Raw genomic sequence first — 25,893 nt, 5'->3', positions numbered from 1 at the left:
AAGAGATGAACAGAAACATCTCTTCATTTAGGTGCTGGAATTTTAAGTAAAGCTCCCAAAACTCCCCAAGGCATATTGTTGCTTCCATCAAAGGAAGCCAGTGAGCGTGACTGATAGTTTGATTTTCAGTTGTGCTTAGGTTCTGCAGCTCTCATCAATTGCAGTGCAAGTTGTAGGTACTCAAGGCCAAATTTTTTTTAAAGGGTAGGTATTTTAAAATGTATTGCAGTCAACAAGAATTGGGAGCTACAGTTCTTTGAAGGGTACGAAGAAGGCCTTCAGCACTTCTCAGAAGTCACATAGTGAATTTTTTCTCCTTTTCTCCCTGTTTTGCTTTCTGGTTCAGAAAAGGTGACAGGAACACTGGAGACCCTCACTTCATTACAGAAATTAAAAACAGAAGATATAACAAAATATGTCCTTGGAGAGGAACATGAATAGTGCAGGGAGCCTCTGAAAAATGTACAAACCCACAGTCTTTCTGGAATGTCCAATCATTTGCTTCTGTTTCCCACAGGAAAGGGGAACCCACACCACCATTTTGAAACCCCAATTTATCCTCTTTTTCAAGAATCAGTGCAGTTAGAAGCAGACCTCTTTTTTAGTACTGCTAGAGAGATCTCACAATAAAGTCCTCTCTCTGTCAGTACTGCAGAAATTAAGTAGTAAAACTGCATTATCCATTAAGAGGCTTTGAAGTCTATTTGTTTACACAACAAGAATTACTTTTACATTTCTAATTAGGTAGCTATTAACTAACATACAAGGAAATCACACCAGCATATGAAGTTTTGCTATCAGCACAATCTTATTAAAAGGAGAGCTTAAGATTTTACCAAGAACAACAAATTAATCATGATAATGTGTTTTTAAATCATCAGATTTAAAATGCAGAAGTCAAGGGGGGGCTTTTTAAAAGTTCTTTGAATCAACATATTTTCTCTGTTGATGTCAGAGTTTTAACACAGGCTTCAATAAGAGAAAAGCTTTTTCAAATTCTTCTGGCATTATTCTATATATGAAAATCTATGAGGTACACTAAGTTAAAATTAGATTATGCATAGTCATTCTTCCACTGTTATACAGGGAAAATAACTGCTTTAGTATTCAGAAGCTGCCAGAAAGTCCTTAACCCTTTCTGAGCTAACACAGCAGATACTTGCTGAGGTGTAACAGGTCAGAGACCCCACCAAGTCCAAGGAGAACTCAAGTGCTTTATCATTCTGTGATCCCCTGCAGAAGAGATTTTCTCATACAGTTTTCCAATACAGTACACCACCAGAGAATTCAACTCTGACATTTTTAAATCAGCTGCATTAAACATACGCACTTTTTTTTGACCCTTTTTTTCTGGCTTAGAAATGTGGCTTGATGGACTGTTGTCAGTATGGAGAGACATGAAAGTTAACAGACCAAAGGAGCATGTTAGCAGTGCTTTTGGAATAGCACTTGAGAGTAGTAATATGTGACTTTGCCATCAAAGACTATGGCAGAAAGCAGACATAATTTACAGTCTCACCCAGGGACTTAATTAATCCTTACTGATTCTGGGGTCCTTTACTATCTATAGGAGATTGCCATATTTTGTTTTGCCAGCTGGCAACACAAACTACGTGGACTTGGAATCAAACTGGGAAAGTTGTAACCAAATGCAGACCAGATGACTAAAAGCAGGAAGATAATTTATAACAGAAAATAACAGAAAATTATGTTTCTGTAATTCCAGAAAGCATGAACCTGAATTTCCCACATCCTATTAAAAACCCTCTGCTCCCATAACTATTCCATTTAGATCACACAAAACAGCTTGAATGAGGTAATGAACTTGGCTTCTAGAAGACTATTCTACAGCCTCAGTCTCAATGTGTGCCCTGAGGAAGACACCTGACAAAGAGCTGTTGGTGGCCTTCACTGGTTCTTCATAGCCACAATGATGATGGGAGATGATGGACAACTTCAACCTGTTATTCCTCCCAACAACTCAGACTAACAGCTTTTTTGGGAGAGGCATCCTTCACACACTCACGTTTGAGCACAATGAATTTGTTTGAAACAAAACCAATTTGTTCTAGATACTTAAGAGTATACCCGCTTTTGCCTTATACAGGGAGAGGGAGATGCCACTACCATTTTACCACCACCCAACCACAACGCTCTAAGAACTCATGCGCAAACACTCACTACACAGCACTGGGTCTGTCCATCCCAACAAACTGTTTCTCTCAAAGAAGTACCTTTTTATATATATATAAAAAACATATATATTTGCTGCTGCAAACTGAACAGGACAGGACCAAGATAGCGACTACACAGGTGGTCAGGCAATCCCATATATTTTCTTGCAGAAAGAAGTTAGTTTGTGCATTCAGTCAGGCAAGTGCTGGAGAATGGTACCCAACTCACAGCAGAAGAATTATCAAAGCAATCTTGATCCATGGTGTAGTTCTTAGCCACTCAAATCACCATAAGTCCATTAAAGTTAATCACAAACAACATCAGTAAAATAGTTGTTTCTAATTTTTTTTAAAAATAGCCCTGCCAGGAATTGCAGCATTTCTGCTCTTCTGTACAAAGTGATCCCAATTAACGTTCGGAGAGATTAATATTTTATCATTACCACTGTAAGTTCAAACGAGTACTTTAGGACAGGTTATGGCCCTCTAATTAGCACTACTAAAGTATTCCTGGTCCTTCATAGAGCTGAAGCACTCAAAAGCTCCAGTCAAATACAGAAGAGAGAAGATGCCAGTTCATGAGAACTTACAGTTTAAATGAGTCAACAATTCCAACCTCAGAGGTAATTTTATCACCACATGTACTTGACAAAAGATAGCTGCTTACTGACACAGTCAAGTTCTGTTTTACAATTTCATTTAGCATTCCAGTTGCAGTTTCACAGGCAAAGCTCAGCTGGAGACCACCACAGCTTTGTATCTTTATATCATATCTAATTGAGAAGGTTTCCAAGGATAATCATTGTTGAGAAATGTATTGATTTGCTTCTAAGAATCTTAAAGATGCTTGAAGAATTGCAATTGGGAGTTCCCCCCAAAGGATTTGTCTTTGAAATAATAGTAGTGATGTATTACTTTTCTCTTGTGGGCTACAAAACTTCAATTAAAATTCAAATTTTGTATTTGGAACAATACTGTGGTATCCAAACGAATTAGCATTAAAGGGCCTTTTCAAGTGGATGCACTGAAGGAATCTGCACAGCATGCCTGAATTCAGCCTGCACTAAACTATTCATTGATTGTTTAGTCAAACTACAGCCAAGGTGTCATTTTAGGGGAATTTCTGCTGCTACACCTACCATATTGACAGGCTTGACTTATTTTACCGAAGAGCCAGGTCCCTACAAAATCCACTGCAGTGCAATTTTCATCATGATACCACCTAGAAAAGGCAAAGATTCTTCCTGGGGATTTACTGTGATACATTTATACTTCTCTCTCCACTTATCCATTGCAATGCCTGAGGTAGAAGCAGAAGAGGGAGCTGTCAGAGTCTACTTCTACTGATAACTTGGTTGCCTCCTGCTTGTGTTCTCACCTCAGCAATTTATGGCACACATCAAATTACACCAGCAGGGAAATTTCAGCTTCAAAATGCTTCAAATTTACAGAGTAAAAACATCCATTAAGTACTCATTACTTAAATGATAATTGCTGTCCATTTGCATGCGCAATAGTCATGGTCTAGAGGCAGGATACGTGCGTGGGGAACTGCTCTGCAGCCATCTCGCAAGCAGGGTCAATGGGAGGTTCCCTGCAGCAAGTGCCAACACAACTGGGCACCATAATAAGAACTGCGTTGTTATAGGCTAAATAAGCAGCTCTGCTCTTGATCCTGTGGGTTACGGGGTAATTAGCTTCTGAATAACTGAAATCAATGGATGTTTTTGCAGAATCACACCAAATAAGCAGAAGCTTGGCACACAGAAGGGAGAAACAGTCCCATTGCTACACAGTCATGTTTGTTAATTCCTAGTTTAATTCCACCAACTTCAATAGCTTTACAGCAGGAGGAAGAAGAAAAAAAAACACAAAACAAACAAAAAAAACCCCCACAGCCTACAGTTACCAGTAAACTCTATCAAATTACCCTGCAATGTGAAAGCTAAAATGAAGTACTGTTCTTCCTTCTTCGACGCCTTCACTTATAAGCTCTCCTTGCTTCCAGGACTGCATACACTGCCACCTTTGAACAGTTTATGGAATCCCACTGCCACCAAACTCCTGAAATTTCCTTGGAAATCATGTCACTTGGTGATTTCCTGTCCTTGTAAACCCCAAACCCTCTCCACTTCTCCATCAAGCCAAATCTATAAACAAGTAATCATTTTAAAGAGTTTTCTTCTAAAGCCTTAGTCTTTTACACATACCCTTGCAAAAAAGCCTTCCCAGTTCGCTCTGCACAACATCTATCCCATCCTCTCATATCTCAATACACCACTAAGTTGCATTTCTACTTGCAGCCATCCCTAAATGACCTTGGAAACATTGAATTCATTGCCACAGAGCAGTAAGTACATTCCACTGTTTCTTCAAATTTTTCAGGTTCACATATTTGAGTTCCACAAAATAAACCTTGTTTCATGATAGCGAACATGATAGTTCTTCTCCCTCCAGTGCAGGCTGTGGAAATCCCACACACTACCACAGATTGAACCCAAGCCCAAAGCAGAACTTAGAGTGAGTAGTACTCTACCTCAGAAAGGATCAGCATCATTCACAACACCTGTGTATCACTAAAGCAACATGGTAACTATTAACATATTCTTCACAGACTACATCTGTTCCCGAGTTACCTAGTCCAGGCTAGTATTTTTAAAATACACTCCACAAAAACAAATGTTAACTCAAAAAGATCTACCAAAATGGCACTGTAACTTGCACATACGCAACAACACAAAGACCAATCAAGCTGAACCATTCTTTTCAACAACAGCATACACTCAAAAAACAGACATCCAATCTATCAGTAATGAAAAACAAAGTGAAGCAACAATGTAAATTATATCTGCTGAAAATGCAACAGACAGCTCTGTTGAAGGTTTGGTGAAAAAACATGCACCAAAAAGGTGTAACTAGCAGCTCTATTTAAACTCTCCCATGGAAGGCATGAAATGCACTGAGTTTGCAGAGAATCAACAAAGGAAACATTAAATTATTTCATTAGAAAGAATTTATCACAGTTCATGACAAAAGACATGCAAGCACTGATGGGAAAAGTAGCTCTAAACAAAGTGTAACTACACAGGAGACCAAACTCTGACTGTTCGGGGAAGAACAATTATCTGAGAGAGCCCATTTCTTCCCCAGCCCAGTCTTAATGGTAAAAGTCTCTTAAACAGCAAAGCCAATATGCTTACGAATTCACAGATGGGGTGAGAAAAGAAAGCCTCACTGCTCACAGGCAAGTGCACTAATGGACAACAGCAATTTTAAGACGGGCTCAGACCCTGCTCAGGCAAAAAAGAGACTGCCCGAAGGAGGGATGGAACGGTCCTCCATTCAATGAGATAGATGGTATGAGGAGCAGAGGGTAAGTCTGTCATTTGAAAATTAAGCTATGATTATTATCACCTCTGAATTTACCCCACAGCTTTAAAGTCAGGAGACCTAGGGCAGTACCTCTGCATGGCCACGCAGCCTCAGCTGCACTGGCAGGTTTGTTAGGAAGGAAGCCGGCGGTGCCTCTGCTCAGCCCCTGCTCACCCGCTGCAGGATGGCTCCTTCTCCCCAGCAGTGCTGGGGGCTCCAGACTCTGCACCTTCTGTCTTCCCTGGTGGGTGACTTCTTATTTTGCTATCCACTAGCATTTGCAGAAGGAACTCAACGCATTCAGAAAAAGTCTTATTCTGAATAAGCTGTTAACAAACTGCATACAGAAAAACATCATAAGAAAGAACAAAAAACAAAAAACTATATATATATTTTCCAAATAAAAATTAGGGTCTGAATACACCTCTCCCTCTAGGCAATTGTATGGGTAAATTAGGTACTGAACAAATGAAGTAGTTATCATGTCTGTTCTTGCAATATAATTTTTCTAGAAACAGTAAATTACTTTGAGTATTTATCATAATCTGTTAACTGCAGAAAAGTGTGAAAACTAAATAAATTTATGGAAATGCATTTACCTGATAATATTTACCAAATGACACTGTTCCCTCTGCTGCTTGTAGCGAACTCAGTCACAGAGACTAAGGACAGGTTTGCCTTATTAATACAGCTCTCTGCCTGTGTATTTTAAATACCTTAGAGCACAGTACCATCTGTGTGTATTCTACTAATGAGCTACTTCTTAGACTAAGGAAGGCCAGCCAGCCAACACCGATTACTCAGATGGAGACTGCCTAATTTTTAAGGAATTAATGAGCTCCTCTCTCACTCTGCATAGACACTTCCTCTGGTTAATTCTCCTGGCATATTACAGCGTATCCTATTCTAAAGAAAGTTTCTCAAAGAAGAAAATAAGAAAGAGGAACACGACACAGCCCAGGCCGATTCCTCAGAGCAGAGCCCAAACCCTGTGTGTGGGACACAAGCTCAAGAAGTCCCTGCTGGGACCACCCTGAGCAGGGGCTGCACCGCTGCTTCCCAACAGAGCTGAGATGAAACAGCATCCTGCAAAGGGGGCAGCTCAGCCCTCTCCCTCGCTCCAGACTGTTTGGGGCACTAAGATACCTTTAATAACACCTCAAAGGAAGGATTGGAAGAGCCAGTACCACGCTTACACAAGACCTTTGACGATTTTATTCCCTCTCACCTCCCAGTCATTTGGAAAAACCTGACACTGACTATCACCAAACGCTGCACAGCTCCGCAGCCGGGGATTGCCAGCCGTGGATGCTTCATGTTCAAGAATCACTGAACACTTAGCAAGATGACTGACTGCTCTCATCTCATCCCTTATCTGACTGATGTGATTTTAAAAGGTGAGCCTTAAGGGGCTATTAGATTATGCAAAAATAGAATTCCCTCTTCTGCCTCTAAAAAGTATTTCTTAATAACCTAAACAAAGTTTTAGGAGATCAAAATTACCTTTTACAGCTCCCTGTTGGAAAGCACCATAGTAAAGCATACAATGAGTATTAAATTATCTCAGTAATTACATTGATAATGCACAACCTTCATGTGCACAATAAAACCATTAAAGGAGATCTGATTTTTACAAGTATATTACACATCATGATTCTGAAAAGGCAGGAAAGGATGCACCTGTCTTGCACAAACCTGAAAAACATGCCAATCATAGCAGTGAAACTATTACAGAGGAAAGCTTTTACCCAGCAGCCCCCAGCAAAAAAAACCACTTGCCTCCCTTGAGGATGCTCATATTTACACACCAATAAGAGACTTAAGGTAACATTTCAACTTGGTTTGACATTACCAAGCCATTCTACAGCCACATTGTGGAATTTGTATTTTTTAAATTCTCACAACCAAGGTACCCAGCATTTCACTGGGGGGGGGGGGGACGGACAGAATTGTTCCAAAAGACAAACAGCTAATTACTATAGCACATCAAGGGTCTGTCTCACTACAAGATGAAGCAAGCTGGTGACACATTCTGCAAGAGACTTCGCACAAGAGCATGCTGGACAACCAACTGTTTGCACAGGATCTGTGTTCTTCAGAGAAAGCCATCAATTACAGCTCTTTCTGAAGGGCAGCAAATGGAACAGTTCATTTGTAGACATTTCTAAAACAGGACTTAATAAAGATCCTTTCTTCATTGGTTGAGCTTTACACTTTCCCTATGTAAGGTCCACAAGACTTGCAGCCAGGCATCCCAGGTGACTGGATTTAGGTTTCATCTCTTATGCACTAAGTCAGAGGCATGTTTTGCAGTTGGAACAAAACCATTTGCAATAAACACTGAATGGTAAAGAGCAAATTTAATCACCCAATCCAGATGAAAAAATCATAATGCTGTAAATAATATGATGTAAAGTCACAGTGAATAGAAATTATGTTGACCTACATCAGAAGTCAGCCAAAAACCTTCAGCTTTCAATCTGCTCCAATAAAGCTGGGACACTCCACTCCTACATGCAGTTTCCACTGTAGTCCCCTGATTTGCCTAAAATTACAGATCTCATTTTGAATGGAAATACTACATCCAAAATGTCATTAGTCATACAGATCCTAATTTCTTTCCTTATTTTTGATTGTCTAAACCCACACCATTATTCACACCTCTCTGGCTTTATACAATGGGACAAGATTTTCAAGGTCACATCAAAAATAAATAATAGACGCAAGGGCTCAATTCTACAATAATTATTTTCTTGGCTTGAGTTTCAAATTTGCTTTTCACAACCACAAATACCAGAACAAATGGGTTTCAGAAATACTTTAAAATTGGTTTATTTTCTCAAGAAAACATACTCCACAATAGAAGCCTGCAACTAGAGAGGAAGAAGCAGGTCCAGAAGGTGGTCCTCCTTCACCAGAGAGGCGTGCCAGAGAGCAGTGCTGATGGCCCCAGATCCACCTCCAACCTGGGAGCCAAAGAAGCCTGCAGAATGACCTGGCTCCACTAAAGCACTCTCACTTTCTCAGTTTTCAGAACTCCTCTGCAGGCAACCTGGGAGATTTGACATAGCCAACTGCTTCCCAGCAGGGAATCCCAGAACAGTAGGGTCCTGACCACTGTGTGTTCAAAGTCTCCCAGCTTCTTCGTCCGACATCCATATCAAGGACACCAGAAGCCCTAGTGTTCAGCTGCAGCTTTTGAATGCCCCTGAGATAAAGAGCCTGGGAATAACCCTGCCTTTGATTCACATTCCAGCAGTTTTCCATTGCTTATTAAATGTATCCATCTCAGGGAATTTACTGTTCAAAATGAAATTGTGTCACTGAAGAAGAAATTCTGCAAGCCCTATTCTGTAGAATGTGATTAAATTTCTGCATTTTACCATTAGGTCAAAGACATCAGAATGATTATATCTCACATTACTCTTCCCCTTCCAGGCCCACCCACATATGTATTTTGCTGAACATGTAAGACAGCAAATGCATGCATGAAGTGGCTCTGCACGTTGATCCAAATAACCTTAGGATCACAGACTGCATCAGCAAAACAAAAACATAAAGCTTAAATCCAAGAACAAACAATTCCTGTTGTCTTGTGAAAAATCTGATCTGCTATATTAACATCAGTCTTCACAAACATTAAGTCAATTCTATCTTCAACATACCAGACAAAACCCATTAACTCTCAAATAATAAAAAATAAATTACAAAAAAAAAATCTGTGAAACAACTTTGCACTCAAATTTTATATGTATTTGTACAGTGGGATGAAAGGACCAGCATTTCATTAAACAAACATGAACATCTTGTTAGACTATACACCGAGGTGTCCTTGGATAAAGCTGTTTTAAGCTATTCACACATCTGACAGAACTCGAGTTCCTGGTATTGCTAAAAATCTAAAGGCACCTACTAGGTAAGCACAGATGGAGCCCAGAGTGGCTCAAATGCAGCTGACTGCCTGCAGAGTCGCTGCAGTTTATGATCAACAAATGTTCTTTAGGTCAGAGGAGTAAGTACACAGGTTTCTATAAACTTGGTTACCCAAGAGACTTGATTGGTGACTCCAAGGCTTACGGTCCCTCAAGTATTCCACATGCCATTTTACAGTCTTAAGTTTTTTTCCTCCCATGTCCCCCACTATACACTGGGAGGACAGCTTATAGCCAATACACACTACAGACTTTTACATTCAAAGGCAAAAGCTCTTGGTCTAAAACTAGTGCACAAAACCTGGAGAATCTCTCTCCTTCTTTTCCTTCTCCATTTCTAGCAGACACACCTTACTATCTTCTACTGAAAAAATAATAGAAATTACACGTGCTGAGCACATGTATCCAAGGACATAAAAGCACATTGTACACACATGCTAATTTAGCCTCAAAACTTCTCCAGGAGACAGTACTGGTTTCCTCATCCTTGCCTGAAGCATTAGCAACATAACAGAACAGAGGGAAACAATTTATTTGTGTGTTATACCCCCACATCACCTTCAATGTGCTGGGCAACCTTAACATCTCTTCATCTCTGGATGGTCTTCTACCATCTGTAAAGTGGGAATAACTATGATGCAAATATTAGAGACAAAAAGCACTCGTATTAAATACCATGCTAGCAGGTATTTACTGAAAACACCAAATAGTCCCATGAGAGTTCAAAAAAAAACCCTGCCAAGGTAACAAAGCACAATTAGAATACTGAAAGCCCAAAAAATAATACTACCATCATGTTTCAAGGCCTCGACTACACAGCCCTAACAAATGTTTAAACTGTACACATGGTTACTGGATGCCTAAACAGCAGTAGGTCCTCCAGACACAAGCAAGAGTGACACAGAAAATATTGTACTTTTATGCATTAGAAAGGAATTTGGGAACTTCGGGCTTTCCCTTTCGCCCTGTTTCAGGCCTGTTCACTGAAGGGGAAGCTGAATCCCTCAGGGGCTTGCCCTGACACGTACCACTTTCCCTGATGCCTCCTGACCCAGAGAGGCTGGTAGGTCAGGTTAGCAGTCAGGGTCTGCTGCAGGTTCCTATTCTTCCCACTTTATTACAGCAACAGCAATGAGATAGCCAGATACAAAAGGTTCATACCAGGTACAGCTATTGCCTCCAGTTTCTTTTTTAAAAACCACTAAACAATGCTTACAGCTGCCTGGATCAAAGTCTCCTACTTATTCAATTACTATTTAGTTTCCCTTCTGGAATAACGGCTACAGAAATCTCAGTAGGTATCTTTTTAAAGCAATACTGATCCCTCAAAGATGCAAACCAACTACACCGGTCTTACATTTGAAGCCTCAAAATACCTTCCTAAAAAAAAAAAAAAAAAAGTAAAAAATAAAGTGACTGGGAGTGAGTTTCCATAGGTCAAATGCAGCAAAACAGAGCTACAGTTTTGTGAATAAAGGTGGAGGAGGTTTAAAACAAGTCAAGCTAACAGATGCACCCTCACACTGCCTCCATTCCTGCCTCGAATGGGGAACTACAGGAAGGCAAGCTAGAAGGAACTAATGGCAGAGGCTGGCAGATACCATGTCTTGGAAAAGCAAAGTGCTCAAGTCAGAAGCTTAACTTTAATCTAAGTCTCTGTCTTCAGCAGCAGAGCACTGTATGTTTTCATATCAGTATGTATTATAAGTACTAATCATGCTTCTTGTAGGAAAAAATCAATTGGATTTGAAAGGGTTAGAGATTAATAAAGTGATAAAATGTACACTCCAGAGGTGACACTGCAGCTCAGATCAATTTTGCTTTCAACTCATAGACAGGCAATCATTTCTACTTTAGCAAGTTATAACAGTACCACAACAATCTCACACAGGTCTATATACTAACGTTTGCACATACAGGCACTGCACTAAAAAGAATTCCTTCCTTCTTCACAGGTCAACAACTTGAAATACTTAACTCTACACCTCCTGAAAAGGGAAACCTCTGATGTTTCCTTCAGTATTTGCAAAAGCAACTTCTCCAAACTTAAATGCCAAAAACTAACCAAAAATGCATCTTAATTCTCCTTTCTCTCACTGTTTCCCATAGTGTTCCCAAAATTTTACTGCTTGCCCCTTTCACAGCTACATTCATGGCAAAAACAAGTAAAAAGTAAAAAAGAAGTTTCTGATACAATGTGTCACAGGCACTAGCAATTTAAAACTGAAAGGCACTTCAAACAACAAGCAAGATTCTGAAAGTAAAGTAGAAAAAGTTCTTTAAATTCAGTATACAGAGATATAAGAATGTATATTAATATCCATATCTAGTTCAACCTATGGAGCCTTATTTACGTTCCTTCAAGTATATCCAGCAGTCTGTAAAAACCTGCCTTAAACATATATTCAGGTTACGAAAACCCAAGCACACCTCAGAACTGTTCTTGGTCAGGAGTGGACCCAAAGCTAAGCCATTACATCACAGACTCCTTATAGCTCCTATAGGTCCATATCCCCCTAAGTTAACTCCGAGCCTCTGCATCACCAACAGATGTCCCAAACCAAGCAGACATTCATCTCTAGGACTACTGAACGTGCCGAGCTTGAAGACTGTGTTCTGGGTAAGTTTGCAGCTGTATTATTTATACTTTCATTTGAACATAAGACAGACCTTCCAAAAATATTTTCATGAACAAGATGAAAAACAAAACATGCCAGAACAACTTTCCCTGTCCCTCAGGACAGTCAGTTTCAGAGTAAGGACATGAACCTAGGACACACACCCTCAAAGCGGGCATACTAGAAATACTGAAATGAAGATCTCTCTTTAAATTTCTATTTAGGAGGGGGAGGAAAAAAGTATTATCCAATTAAAGGCACAGAGCTGGAACATTTCTCAATCACAACGGTATGTCTACTAGAGGTTCAGATTTTATTAATAAACTCTTACATGCTGCAGCTAGACATAGAACAGATATCCACAGATATCCATGATGCTCACTGCAAAAGTGGAAGATTATAGATTTTTAACTGAGGAAATGACATTTCTTTCATGCTTTGCTTATTTCCCCCTATCCCTAAAGATCCTACCTTTGTGATTTACTGCAGTTTGGAACAATTTAATTGTGTTCATTTATTTTATTCAGATACAGCTGCGGTTTCCCCTTTTGGGAAAGGAGTCTAGCTTTAATATTTAAGTATAAGCTCAATATTTTAATTGTTTTAATTATACATGAAGTCATTTTAAATGAGTGTAATAGCTAAAAATTTGAGTGTTTAAATAAGTTCAATATTTAAACCCTGTCAGGCTGAGGTCACTAAAAAAACCCCAAACCTCTAGCAGATTATTTCCTTTCTTCTTCTCTATGCATCTTCCTTCCTACCCAGCAGCAAATAGTATGTCTAAATGCTGCCAATTGTCTCCCAGATAGGTCTGTCTAGCTGCAATGCCACTTTCTGTCTAGAGGAGAGGAAACCAAGGCTGAGACTCCTGTAATGAGGTGCACAGACTACTGGTGCTTCACAGCTTACTTGCTGGTAGCCCTCTGAGACCTGACTGAGTGCAGAAGCCTGGCTCCTCACTTCCCACTGACCCAAACTGAACAGATGGAGAGCAGCTGTGAACCCGTGAGCAGACACAACCGTATGCAAGAGGGACTGTACATTCCTGCATCGATGACAGCTTAGAACAACGGTGATTCCGACTTTTTTTGTTTGCTGGAGCTGTGAATAACTTAACATCTTCTGGGAAAAGTAAGAGACCAGCGTGCGCTGATTAGTGTTGCCAAACTCCCATTTCCTCTATGTCTGCATGTTATTTGCAGGAAGTAAAAGCTGAAAGCCTCTTTTGCATCACTCATATCTCAGAAATTGGGAGGGCTCATAGCCAGGCATTCTACATCAGAGCCAGAAGTCAGCTCTTCAAGCAGATGCAATTGCAAACAACAAGCAAATGGCAACTGTGAGTGCTCATCCCGCGGCTCCTCTAGGGGCCCACTCCAGCAGGAGCAACAGACTTTTAAGAGTTAAACTCCTCTAGGATATCCCAGCTCAGAAGTACAAACACCTCCGCTTCCACGTACATCACAGTTCTCATGGCTGAAGTGATCAGGCTGAAGTGATCCTGAAGTGATACAGGAAGATTGACCTTCACAGAAGGGAGCAGAGGGAAACCCTAGGCTAAAGCAGTGACAACTAGTAGGAAAGCGAAGGTCTCCTGAAACATCTATAGCAGACCACAGTAAGTTGTTGCATGACATTTAAAAGGCATGAAATATCAAGCCAATAGGTTTTAAATTAATGTGTTAAAGCACTGTGTCTTAACTACTGCAACATCAATGAGAGAATTTAAGATAATTTGGCTATGGCCATACACAGCAAGGCATGAGGCTAAGTCAAGCACTCTCTCCCAAGCCATTGGTGACAAAGTTGGATGCAGGTGGAGGGTGATGGGGTGGGTAGGGGATCAGAGATGCACTTGATCCTCTGGCATATGACTGCCTTTTGGGTGGTCCCAAGATAAAGAGGAGGAGAAGGAAGGCCAGAATCCCAGAGCACATCCATCTGACACGCTACAGAGCAGAAAACATGACACTCCGGCTCTGTAGCTTGGAGGACATACCAGTGCCAGGCCTGAGCCAATTAAGCCCTGTTAACCTGCAGAAAGACTACTACGAGCTCTGCAGCCAGCAGCCTCAGAGAAACCTTGGGGATGTCTGCCCGTGCTCCTCCACACAAGGTTGGCATGCCCTCTGGAGCTCTAGCATGCTGAGATAGGGTATTTCAGCTCAGCAAATAAATACAGCAACAATAAAAGGCATCAATTATTCACTAATGGAATTACGTCTAGTAAGTCAAACAGAATCTATAATCTGAAAAATCTTTTGCTTAAAAAATGCAATGATTTTTTAATTGGTTTTATATTCCCTGCTATGATTATTCAAAGCACTATATACAAAGAGCTTGGGAAAAGAAGTCACTTAATCAGATTAAAAGGAAATCACCTACCAGCTGGGAACCTAGCAGGTCCCACATCCTCAATTTATTTGTATAACCTCCACCTGTAAAATACCCTTTCTAGGATATTGCTAAGGCTGCAGTCCCAACATTAGCTATTTGCTCAGTTTTACTTCTTAAAGCAGGCAAAAAAGGATGACCTGCAGCTTTCAAAAAAGCTTCTTAATATTAAGCAATGCCTGTGAAACTTAAGTCAACATTACATTCACACAGATGCTTGAGGCAAACTGTTCTGTTCCCACCACAAACAGCAATCATTACTCTGTAGACATGACAGATTTCTTCTGGAGCATCTGGAATTTGCTGCCTGTAAAGAAGTATCTGACTGGCATAATTAAATTAGCTCACCCATTTTAATTATTTTGGCACCACATCTCAAGTGAGAAGCAGCCAAACAAATCTGTCTTGCTACAAGCTTCTGCGTCACTTTTGCAGCATTGCAAGGTACTCTAAAACCTACCTGTAGCCCTCACATGCATTCCTGCCTGTCTTCTCCAAATGGAAGCATGGACATCTCTGGGATCCCAACATAAGACAGACATGGACCTGCTTGAGCAGGTCCAGAGGAGGGCCACAAAGATGATCGGGGGCTGGAGCACCTCCCCTGTGAGGACAGGCTGAGAGACTTGGGGTTGTTTAGCCTAGAGAAGAGAAGGCTCCAGGGAGACCTTATAGCGGCCTTCCAGTACCTAAAGGGGGCCTACAAGAAAGGTGGGGAGGGACTCTTTATCAGGGGGTGTAGTGATAGGACAAGGGGTAACGGTCATAAACTGAAAGAGGGTAGATTTAGATTAGATGTAAGGAAGTTCTTTACTGTGAGGGTGGTGAGTCACTGGAGCAGGCTGCCCAGAGAGGTTGTGGATGCCCCATTGTCATGGTTTAACCCCAGCTGGTAACTAAGCACCACAAAGCCACTCACTCACTCCTCCACACCCAGTGGGATGGAGGAGAGAATTGGAAGGGGAAAAAAAAAAAACAAACCAAACAAAACAAAAAAACAAACTCGTGGGTTGAGATAAGAACAGTTTAGTAGAACAGAAAGGAAGAAACTAATAATGATAATAACAGCAATAATAAAATGACAATAATAATAAAAGGATTGGAATATTCAAAACAAGTGATGCACAATGCAATGGCTCACCACTCACTGACCGATGCCGTTAGTTCCCAAGCAGCAATCCCCACCTCCACCAGGCCAACTCCCCCCAGTTTATATACTGGACATGATGTCACATGGTATGGAATACCCCTTTGGCCAGTTGGGGTCAAGCTGTCCTGGCTGTGTCCCCTCCCAACTTCTTGTGCCCCTCCAGCCTTCTTGCTGGCTGGGCATGAGAAGCTGAAAAATCCCTCACCTAGCATAAACACTACTTACCAGCAACTGAAAACATCAGTGTGTTATCAACATTCTTCTCATACTGAACCCAAACCATAACACTATACCAGCTACTAGAAAGAAAATTAACTCTATCCCAGCTGAAACCAGAACACCCATCCCTGGAAGTGTTCAAGGCCAGGTTGGATGGGGCTCTGAGCAACCTGGTCTAGTGGAAGGTGTCCTGGCACATGACGTGGGGGTTGGAACTAGATGATCTTGAAAGTCCCTTCCAACTCAGACCATTCTATGATTCTATGACACCTGAATCTCTAACAAAGGGCAAGTAAAGGACATGAGACAAATCTCTTCAAGTTCTGTTTTTCTCTTCCCTTCCATAAGAACTGTTTCTTCAGCAAACTTTAATTCTATGCTTGCAACTGGAGCACCATTTCACCACCTTCTGTTTGACATCTTAGATCCTCCACTCTTGAGCTCTCTTTAATGACTCTTGCCTGTTGTCCAGCCCCTGTGTACTGTCTGCATTTGCTGTCTGGAGTTCTCATCCTCAACTTTCTCCCCTTGGGTTTCCATTCCTTAACTTCAAAGGAGTATTTTCCCACCAGCCTCGGAAGATAATTTCCTAGCCAAATCCCTGTTCTCTTTGAGCCAACTTCAGTTTCACTGACAACACCCTTCTGGACATTCTGCCCCTCTTTTGACTGCCTCAGGTTTAGTGATACCTTTGCTTTACCTGAAGACAACACCGCACTTTCTCATTACTCCACCCCAAGTTCTCTTCAAATCAGCTCTCTTTAGATTCTCCCTACCCCTTACACGGGATATATTCTATTATGTGATATTACACACATGCTAGTCAACTTCGTAATTGCCCTTGTACTTAACAGTAATCACAATTCCAGCCACTCATGCAATAATTCTACATATTGCTTGGAAAAATGCCAGTCTACATAAGTCAGCAACAACAATGATACCCTGATTTTGCTGGTTTTTTGCCCTAGTAGCCCAAATCTGTCTTTATCACCAGTGTCAGCACTTTCCATGCACTGCTTCACACAGCTCTACATAACTGTCTGCACAATTTCCTTTCCCCTCTTAAGGATGCTCACCAGCTTAGACATCCCCATACCAATAGCCAGCAAGACCCAAGACTACAACATCCATCCAGAATATTGCTGCAGAGATCCTGTCTGCAGGGTGTCATTTGGGCACCCCATCCACTCCCCCCGTCCCGGCTCTCACCTGCAGCTAAAACAGTCCTCCTGCTTTCAGAGATCCTGCTGTTTACACTGCAGTGCAGCTGCCCACAAATAACCATTAAATTACTTTCCCCTTCCCACTCTTCTTTATCAAGACACCAGTAAAAAGAAAAAACACCCTGAACTACAGCACCAGCATGCTATAGCTACTGCTACCCTACCAAGCAACATGGTCTCATTGTTTCCTCGTGCATTTGCCTGGCTGCATCCATCCGCTATCTCCCAGTACTCAACCTGAATTGATACTGTCAACAGTTGCCAATAACATAAGACATTCGGTAGAGTGAAAGAAAGCAAATAAAAACCCAAAACACTAAAATATAATTAAAGGTAAACTACCAGCTGAATGATGCTATAACCACAGGCATGTTACTTCTACAGATGTGTACTTCTGATAAAAGAAATGCAAAGGCCCTTCCTTGCAGCCAGGTGGTGTTGCCTGGCATCAGTGAATCAAGGCTGCTCAATTATACAGATTATGGATCTCACAGGGGTTCCCATCCAGTCCAGTAATAGCAGTTTTGAAAAACAGGAAACAGCATTGCCCTTAGCAAAGTTTAGATCAAGTTCCACTGTAGACAAACCCCAATATCCATGACTGCGCAAACAGGGCTCAGGGCACAATAACCACAACAAAAGGCTATAGACTGGTTCGATTTAGCAACATCCATTTACACTTTCTAGCCTAGCAGAAAGAATTCAGCCTAGTATCTGGTGGTTCCCAGAGTAACGCTTCCTAGCCTGGGCTGTGACATCTAGTTCTTTATAATAGATGGACCAATAACTTTTCTCCTCCGTTCTCAAGAAATGCAGAAATTAAACTTAAAACTAGCCACAACAACTAAAAGTGTTGGCATTGCTAAAGTGTTGGCTGAAGACATTGAAAACAGTAAGATCAATGGAAGCCCTCACACTTGTATGTATAGCACACAGCTAGTGGGAAAAAAAATGAGTAAGTTAACATGCAAGTTTAAAAGTACAACATTTATCCTGCATCAGTTACCTGTCCACATACACACAGCTCTAGCAGACTAACACCACTACGTAACACTGCAGCTAACCTACTTGTCTGCCCAATGTCCTTCCAAACTCACAGCTTACGTGAGAAAGGCAAACAGTCTCATTAAGTCATTCCCTTTGAGGGGGGAGAGCTGCATGGACTAGAAGTCACTTCAGGCTCCAGTATAGATGAAACATTATCCAGATCAACAGTCTATCCTGGAAGGAGATATTCTAATGCTTCTTTGAAGTATTCTGTTGCTATTAGTAGGTTTCAAAAGGTTTATGTTGGTAAACATAAACCAACTCCCACTCCCTTCCACTGCCAGAAGAATCAGATATTATCTACCCAGGAAAACTCTTCCCAGTTAACCCTATATAAGATCACACACATGGCTGGCATGACTTTTTGTAAGATGTCCTTCCAACATACAAAGAAATCATCCAGACTTAAAAGTCACCACAAAACACATTCACAGTTAAGAAAATCTCTTAGTATAAGAAAAAGATTGGCTATTAAAACAATGCCAGTCATTATTACCTTTGTGGGTTTTCAACCAGATCAACCTTTTCTTTTTCTTTTTTTTTAAATGGGGGGGTGGGGGGTGGATAATAAAAGAAAACATAAGGACACTTTCAAATAGCTTAAAGTCACATCGGCAGAACTCTATAGTGAGAAAATTCATCACGTAACATCTGGTAAGCAAACCATATTGGTTATGACATTTTTTTTAAGAGAACAAGAAGTACATACGCAAAGCAAAAAGCAGCCACCTAAAATGCTTGATTGCACGAGCACTAGGTCCAGATTCAAAAGTAAAAATATTTTTCTGTGACTTACCAGAATTTCTCTTTGACACGAGCTTCAAATTCATGCTGACTACAGTACAGATCACAAGAACCAAGAGAACAAGAGGCTTCATCTTTCACTTTCTGTGACAGCTGAAATGCAAACATAGTATGAAGTCTGAATCACAGCTCTTCACTACAACAAAGCAGCAGCTACAGTTAAACATTTCTGAAAGAACCATTACAGAGCAATGGCTTAATCTAGTGACTTCTGGGTTTATTTTTATGCAGAGGTAGGAAAACACAATGGTTCAAAGTAACTGTCTGTGAATAATTTATCTCTATCACACACAAGAGTTGGGTTTTTTTAAATGACACTTTGAAAATATTATTTTGCTTAAAAAAAATCACAAGACTTAACTATTTATTTGAAATAGTATGGGTCTAATCTGGCAGACTTTTGTATGTTATTTAAGGGGGAGACCCTGAATGGTCATAAATAGTTTTGTCTCATACAAACAGGCCACACGCTTAATAAACCTTCACAGTGTTCAGGAAAAGCTAAAGAATAGGTTATTTATGCAATTTCTCTTAGCAACCTTATTTTCCCACTGGTGACCTTGTAAAAGCTCCTACAATGAATTAATGCTATTTCAGACATTTCTCCTATAAAATGAGGTAAAGACTGGTGAACAAAATTCAGAAATCAATGAACGCAGGTCTCAGGATTCTCATTAAAAAGATAAAATTTGTCTCTCCTGTAAACTTTGCTACCTACTTTATATCACATACGTTTAAAAAATAAAAAGAAAAAATCTAGTTTAACATTGTATTTTTAATTTTATATTATCACTGGAACTAATTCTGTTTACAAGTCCGAGGTCATTCAAGAAAACATAGCAAAAGCAAATTGAGGCTCCTTATCTGCACTTAAAAACAGGTAGAACAAATCTGAACTCAGCAAAGCCCATCCCTCTATATACCTATATCTCTCTCTCAATGAAAGAGAGAGATATGCTTAATTGTAAGCTAGAGTCCTCAAATATATGCTTAGCTTGAAGTCACAGGCCTTTAAGTAGCTTGATATTTTTAGACTCCAGGAATTCATCTCCATATTAGATACAGACTTTAGATCAAGACCCTTATTCTCAGATAAAGAGGGCCATCATCTAAATCAGTATGAAATTATTATTTGCACCAGAAAATTCAGCAAACATTTTACAGCAGTTTCTTTTTAAGCAGAAATACACAAAACTACCTGCATTAGTAGTCAAAATGAAGGTCAACAAAACAGAATCATTCCTTAAACACTGTACCACATCCACCTGCCCAGCCCACTCAGAGGCACCCTCAACTTTGGGACCAGCCCAGACCCCTGCAGTTCTGAACATCTGCTCAACATGATAAACCAGCAAGTACGTACAATGTCCTGCAGTTTGCTGAAAATTATTCATTTTAATTTGAGTTTATTACATCAAATATTCTTCCCTTGTAATTTTACTACCAGCCTACTGTTGTGTGAAGAAAATGTAAGGAACCCTGTATAATCTTTTACAAGATGGCAATTGTGCTGCTATTCAATTATTTCAAAATTACCACTTACAACTGAAGTTTTCCCCCTCTCACCTTACCATACCGTGAGCTATAAACAGACAGTGGATTCCCTCTCTGAATTCCATGTTCCCATGGGCACTTTATGCCTATTGATTCCCCACAGTAATGATGCTAAAGGAGTTTTCAAGGAATGATACGCGCTGAAGGCTGTCTGACAGTGGTTAATGGCAGAATTAGTATTCATTCTTCTTTAACCTCTCCTTGGAGTACCAAAATCCTGAAACAAGCAAGGCCATCTTGACAAGAGAGCTTAAAAAAAAGTAATTGAACTAAATCTTTTGACAGGTAATTGTAATGATGATGTTATGCTAGAATGATTTTCAAGTGTAGCTTTGCAAATTACTTTCTCCACTTTCCTCCCTTCAGTTATTGCAGCTGAAGTACGTAACTCCTAGGTCTTTTTTCATGTGGGTCCCTCCATCCCCACCCCAAACGAGCTATGCTGCATTAAATACACTTAAAAATTCAAAGCAAGTTCTGCTGGCCACCATTAATGCTAGAGATAGGCGGAAATTCTTTGTTCTGTCAGCACTGATAGGAGTTTTGCTTTTTGAAGCCCTGGCCTCACCAAGCCAGTCAGTCTGTACCTGCAAAAATCAGGAAAATACAGCAGGGAAAGGGCAAGAAACTGCTCTACCACCTAGTCATTCACAGCCTAGTCCAGAGCCTCAGCTTGTCACATCTGACACGACCCCACCGAAGTTGGCATGAAAATACACATCAAGGTTTGAGGTGTCATCTTCACAGTCTTAGACATCCAACCAGAAGAAGGTAGGATCAGTCACACCAGTGTGACCAGTGGGTCAGCTGGATACTGTCCTGAGACAGCAGATGGCTATAGACAACAACGCTGTCAAATTGTATGTTAAAAAAAAACATTTGAACAAAGAAAGCAAGGTACAGTGTAAGATGTATTTCCCCCAAAAGAATGTCAAGCACCCAGAGGAGGTAAGGTTGTATGTTTCCAGGACAAAGTCTCTAAATTTGCTCAGGAGTAGATTCCTGGGGCTGAACCTGTCAAGACTCCCATCATGTCTCCCAATGGGACCAGTCTCACAACTCCTTCCTCTAGGCTATTTGCTCACCTATCAGGCAGTGGGATGGACTAGAGACTCAAGACAATCCTGTGCTAGACTACTAGCACTTCTGGAAATAAATCAGTGGGACAGTGTCTACGATCTGATGAAGAACATGAATAAAACTGTGCCAGCTTGATGAGATATGAGATGGGATAAAGCAGTTAACATTCAATACCATTTTTCTATAATCGAGGCATTTTCCTTCAAGCAGGGCTGATTTTGTCATTTGACAAACTTTCCCCTCACAGGCACTGAGCAGCATTTCCCTGAGGAGCTGCTTACTATGATGCTGCCAACTCCAACCAGCTGCGAGTAGGGGCTCACAGCTGTAACAAGAACACAGTACTCTACTTGGATACACCTCACAAGAGAGGGAACAAGTTTAGGATCATTCCCAGAAGAGTGAAGAAGACGTCTTACTTAATAAGGGTATAGAAATACCAATTACAGCTAACTTGCCCAACATCACTGAGAGGAGGGAAGAGAGACACAGAACAAAGTGCTTGTTGAGGAGGCTGAAAGAATCGCTAAACAAGTTAATTCAGCCCTTGTTGTGACCTGCCAGGTTGCATTTGTATTGAGACAAGTAAAGGGAAGTTGCTACCATCAGAGGGAGAAACCTAGGAGAAGCAACGTGTGACAACTTTAGTCTCAATCATTCCACTGCTAATGAGGCCACCCCTTCCCTCCTCATACCATTTGACGCTACAGACCACAGACTTCAGGCAGCTTTCCCAGTCTGCTATAAGCACCCAGCAGCTACAGGGGAACCAGGCTCTGATGCAGCACAAATTCTGTTCTACTAACAGAAATCCTGACTCCCATATGCTGCCTAATGGCCTTCACCTGTGTTGACAAACTTAGTTCTTCTGAATCCTCAGAAAACGGGGCTTGGGAAATTGTGTCCCATTTTCTTCATGTACTGGTTGCTGTCCTTCCAGCACCCACTTCAGCTCGCATAACTTCCCAGACTCAAAAGAATTTCAAGTGACAAGGTTAGAAGAAAGCACTTAGAAACAAGAAGGAAGCTTTAATATGGAGCATTAATATTCTGCACAAAACCCAGCACTGAGATTCCCAAGTTCCCACTTTAAATGTAATTTAGTTTCGCTCTAATTTCTACCATGAGCTTTGTTTATATAGTGTTCCTTTAAAAGAGAAAGCAAGAAAAGTGGTGCATGTGTGCACTAAGGCACACGTCTGTGCACAGACTGAGATTTGCTGACACACCATGAGGCTCTGCAGATTCTGGTTCCTCCACAGAAGCTGTGATGCAGAAGGTGCTCATTAAAAACAGCGGTCCACCTCTTTAGCAGTTTCCAATTGTCAGGTTTTGTTGCTCAGAAATCTCACAGAAATAAATTACTGTTTTCACCCCTCACACAAAGGATGCAATGGCAACAGTAATTCTTCCGTTGTCTTTACAGTATGCTAGATGGTGACTTCTGTTCAATTCTTTTCAAACCACTTCCCCACTCCACTTTTTAAGGCTTTGAATTTTATTATGAACTCTCTCTCAGGTCTTCTCTTCTTTTGCCAATACACCACACTTTGAGCTGTTTACTACTGAAAGATTTTCAGTCTATATAATAAGCTGGATGGAAGCAATCCACAATGGGCATCACTCCCTTTTTGTTGATACTTCAAACACAAATAAAAAAATATTTAAGATCAGAAATGCATGCTAGTTCAAATAACGTATCTTCAGCTCTACTCGATATGGGTCATGTAGCGTTCTTCGCTCTGTTGCTCAATGAGCATCAAAGAATATTCCATTCTGCCTAATTCACTGTGCATCTTCACCATCATAACCAGCCACTTAAGTTGTCTAAATATGCAATGAACATTAATTCTACAAGGCAGTGCGCATTTCAGCATTTGTCTTGCTGGATTTGAGACTCCATTCGGCTCAGGTCCTTAACAAAGTTCACATCTGGCTAATTCTCCTTGTTCAGCTGAAATTCTATGAGAAATTTAAAACTGAGGTAAGCACAGAGGGAACCTGGCAATGTTTGTGTTGTGCAAACTGAAAGTAACCAGCAACAATGAGACAACATCTAAAATGTCTGGGATTATTACTGGCTCAACAGTGTTATCAGCTGCACGATAGCAATACAACAAGGAAAGACCAAGGTATTGTCCTGAGGAAGCAAAGGGAACCACAACTAAATACACAGAGCGCCTGACAAGGTCACAACACCAACCTGTACAATTCCTCCAAAGGCTGCATGTCTGGGTGCAAAAGAAAAGGAACAAACTGTAAAACTCACAGATCTTTTGTGACATGAAGGGGGTAAACTCAGAATCTCATCAGTTATTTCAGAAGAAACAAACAGCACCACTTCTTAGGTGTTAACACTGAGGTTTTGCTTGAAAGATTGTAATACTTCCATTAAAGTTAAATATCTTCCAAATGGCAACCACAGAAGATACCAAGAACAACATCTTAAAGCTTCAAAAGGCATCCTACAGTATAACACCAAAACAAAAGGGCTTCAGTGGCAGGCACAAAAGAAAAATACTGTGGATGGCCTCCACACATACTTCTCCCATTAACATTTCTGGCTGCAAAGAGTAGAAGTGATTTTAGTCATGTTAAAGTAGCAATCAGACTCAACACTATGAGCAAACTGCTGGTTTGCCCTGTAGAGAGAAAACTCTGCAAGCATTAACACAAGAACCTTTTCCTGCAAGAACTTTCCAATCCGATAGCTGCCTAAAACAGTGCTCATTTATGGCAAAAAATTAGGAGCAGGAAATGGAAAAATCCCCTGAAATATGCCAAATACAAATAAAGATTCCAATATTTATAGAATTAAAATGCTAACCAGAGGGGTTAGTGATGAGCATATGATACAGGCATTCATCTAAATCGCTACTAAGAAAATTCGACAAAAACCTGAGCTGCCCATCTTAACAGTTTCATGAACCAAAAGAACTAGAACTACTCAGCACTGATTAGCAGCTCGAGTACTATCAGCTCACACCACACACTGACCTTGATTCCCTAAGCAACTCACTCACACAGAATTCAAGTTCATTATATCTTCAAATTGGATTTTAAATCCCTGAATCATACTCCTCCCTTATTGCAGCAACTCCTGCACTTGGAAATGCAGAAAGCAAATGTAAGGAGGAACAACAAGAACAACAAAGGAGCAGGAAAGTTAGCTATTATTTTTTAAGCCTCATGCCCAGCTGCACCTTCAATGATATACTGATTCAGCACTACCCTGGATTCTACAGAGAACTATTGTTCCAGCCTTAACTTTGCAATATTCTAACTACACATCCCAGGATATATGCCTATGCTTGTCCAGTATCACAGCTTTTAAATTTGAGTAGTCCAGGCCTTTTATAGACATTCAAAGTGAAATACATGTTGTGGGAGGAGGATTACAGCTGTACTTCAAGCCCTCATGGTTTATGAGGTCAACATAATGGATCTATTAATTTATAGCCTTTTTTTCCCCTAGAGTAGGAGCTATTAATATTCTACATATATTTACTTCTGCAGATTGTGGTTTAATCAATACAGTACTTCAGGCAACATGAAGTACCATAGGCAATGTAAAGACTGTCAGACCAAGAGTGTTTAGGTTTACAGAGTGGGGCTTAGCCTCTTACCACTTTGCAGAAGTACTTAAAAGATTACAGAAAAGCCAGCTGAGGGAGAGAAGAAAATGCGAAGACGGTCTACACTTGGAAAGCTAAACATGTACACTAGTACTGGGGAAAGGGGAGTGATTTTAAGAATCAGCTTAAATCAGTCTAAGACCTAGAACTGACGCAGTTACAGCAAGACAGTTACCAAAGCAGAGTAAGCTGCAGCAGTCGTCACAGCCACCCGAGAGGAAAGAGGAGCCCCAGTGACAGACGACCACATACGCTTCCCAACGCCAAGAAGGCCGCTGGGCACTGTCCCAGGAGGGCAGACTTCTTCTGGGCTGAGATGAACTCGGAGGCTACTCTCTCAGACCCAGCCCAGCCAGCCCGCCCTGGGCTGCGGAGAGGCTCTGCTCAGGAAAAAAAAACACTCTGAACCCTGCTTTTCAGCTCTCGGGGGGGAAAAAAGCAAGTTACTGATGAGAACTCTTAGGCTTCAGAGTCACTGATAAACCCTGTAAATTCCAGAAAACCCATGGCTTCACCTGACTCCAGCTCTTCAATCACCGACACCCAGAGCAAACACCACTGCTCAGGTCATGGCCTTTTCCTCCTGAGTGCTTTAGATGATCTTGCAAGTGACCACAGGTCTACTCTACAGAGCCTCAACCACAAAAGACAACATTTCAGATTAAAAGAGATGAGAAAAGTCCATTCT

At 40.8% G+C, this 25,893-nt stretch overlaps 1 protein-coding gene across 1 annotated transcript in view; it reads right to left on the bottom strand.

The window, feature by feature from the left end:
• IL1RAPL2 (interleukin 1 receptor accessory protein like 2) overlaps nucleotides 1-25,893 on the bottom strand; it is a 399,383-nt gene that overhangs the window by 368,081 nt on the left and 5,409 nt on the right. The window contains exon 2 of the mRNA XM_075053719.1: nucleotides 18,929-19,029. Coding sequence (XP_074909820.1) covers nucleotides 18,929-19,010 — 82 coding nt within the window. The 5' untranslated portion in view covers nucleotides 19,011-19,029. The remainder of the gene's footprint in view (nucleotides 1-18,928; nucleotides 19,030-25,893) is intronic.

Source organism: Buteo buteo, chromosome 22, assembly GCF_964188355.1.
Source record: "Buteo buteo chromosome 22, bButBut1.hap1.1, whole genome shotgun sequence".
In the NCBI taxonomy this organism is placed as follows: domain Eukaryota; kingdom Metazoa; phylum Chordata; class Aves; order Accipitriformes; family Accipitridae; genus Buteo; species Buteo buteo.
The sequence above is the reverse complement of the archived record's forward strand: the minus strand, read 5'-3'. Positions and strand labels throughout refer to the sequence as shown.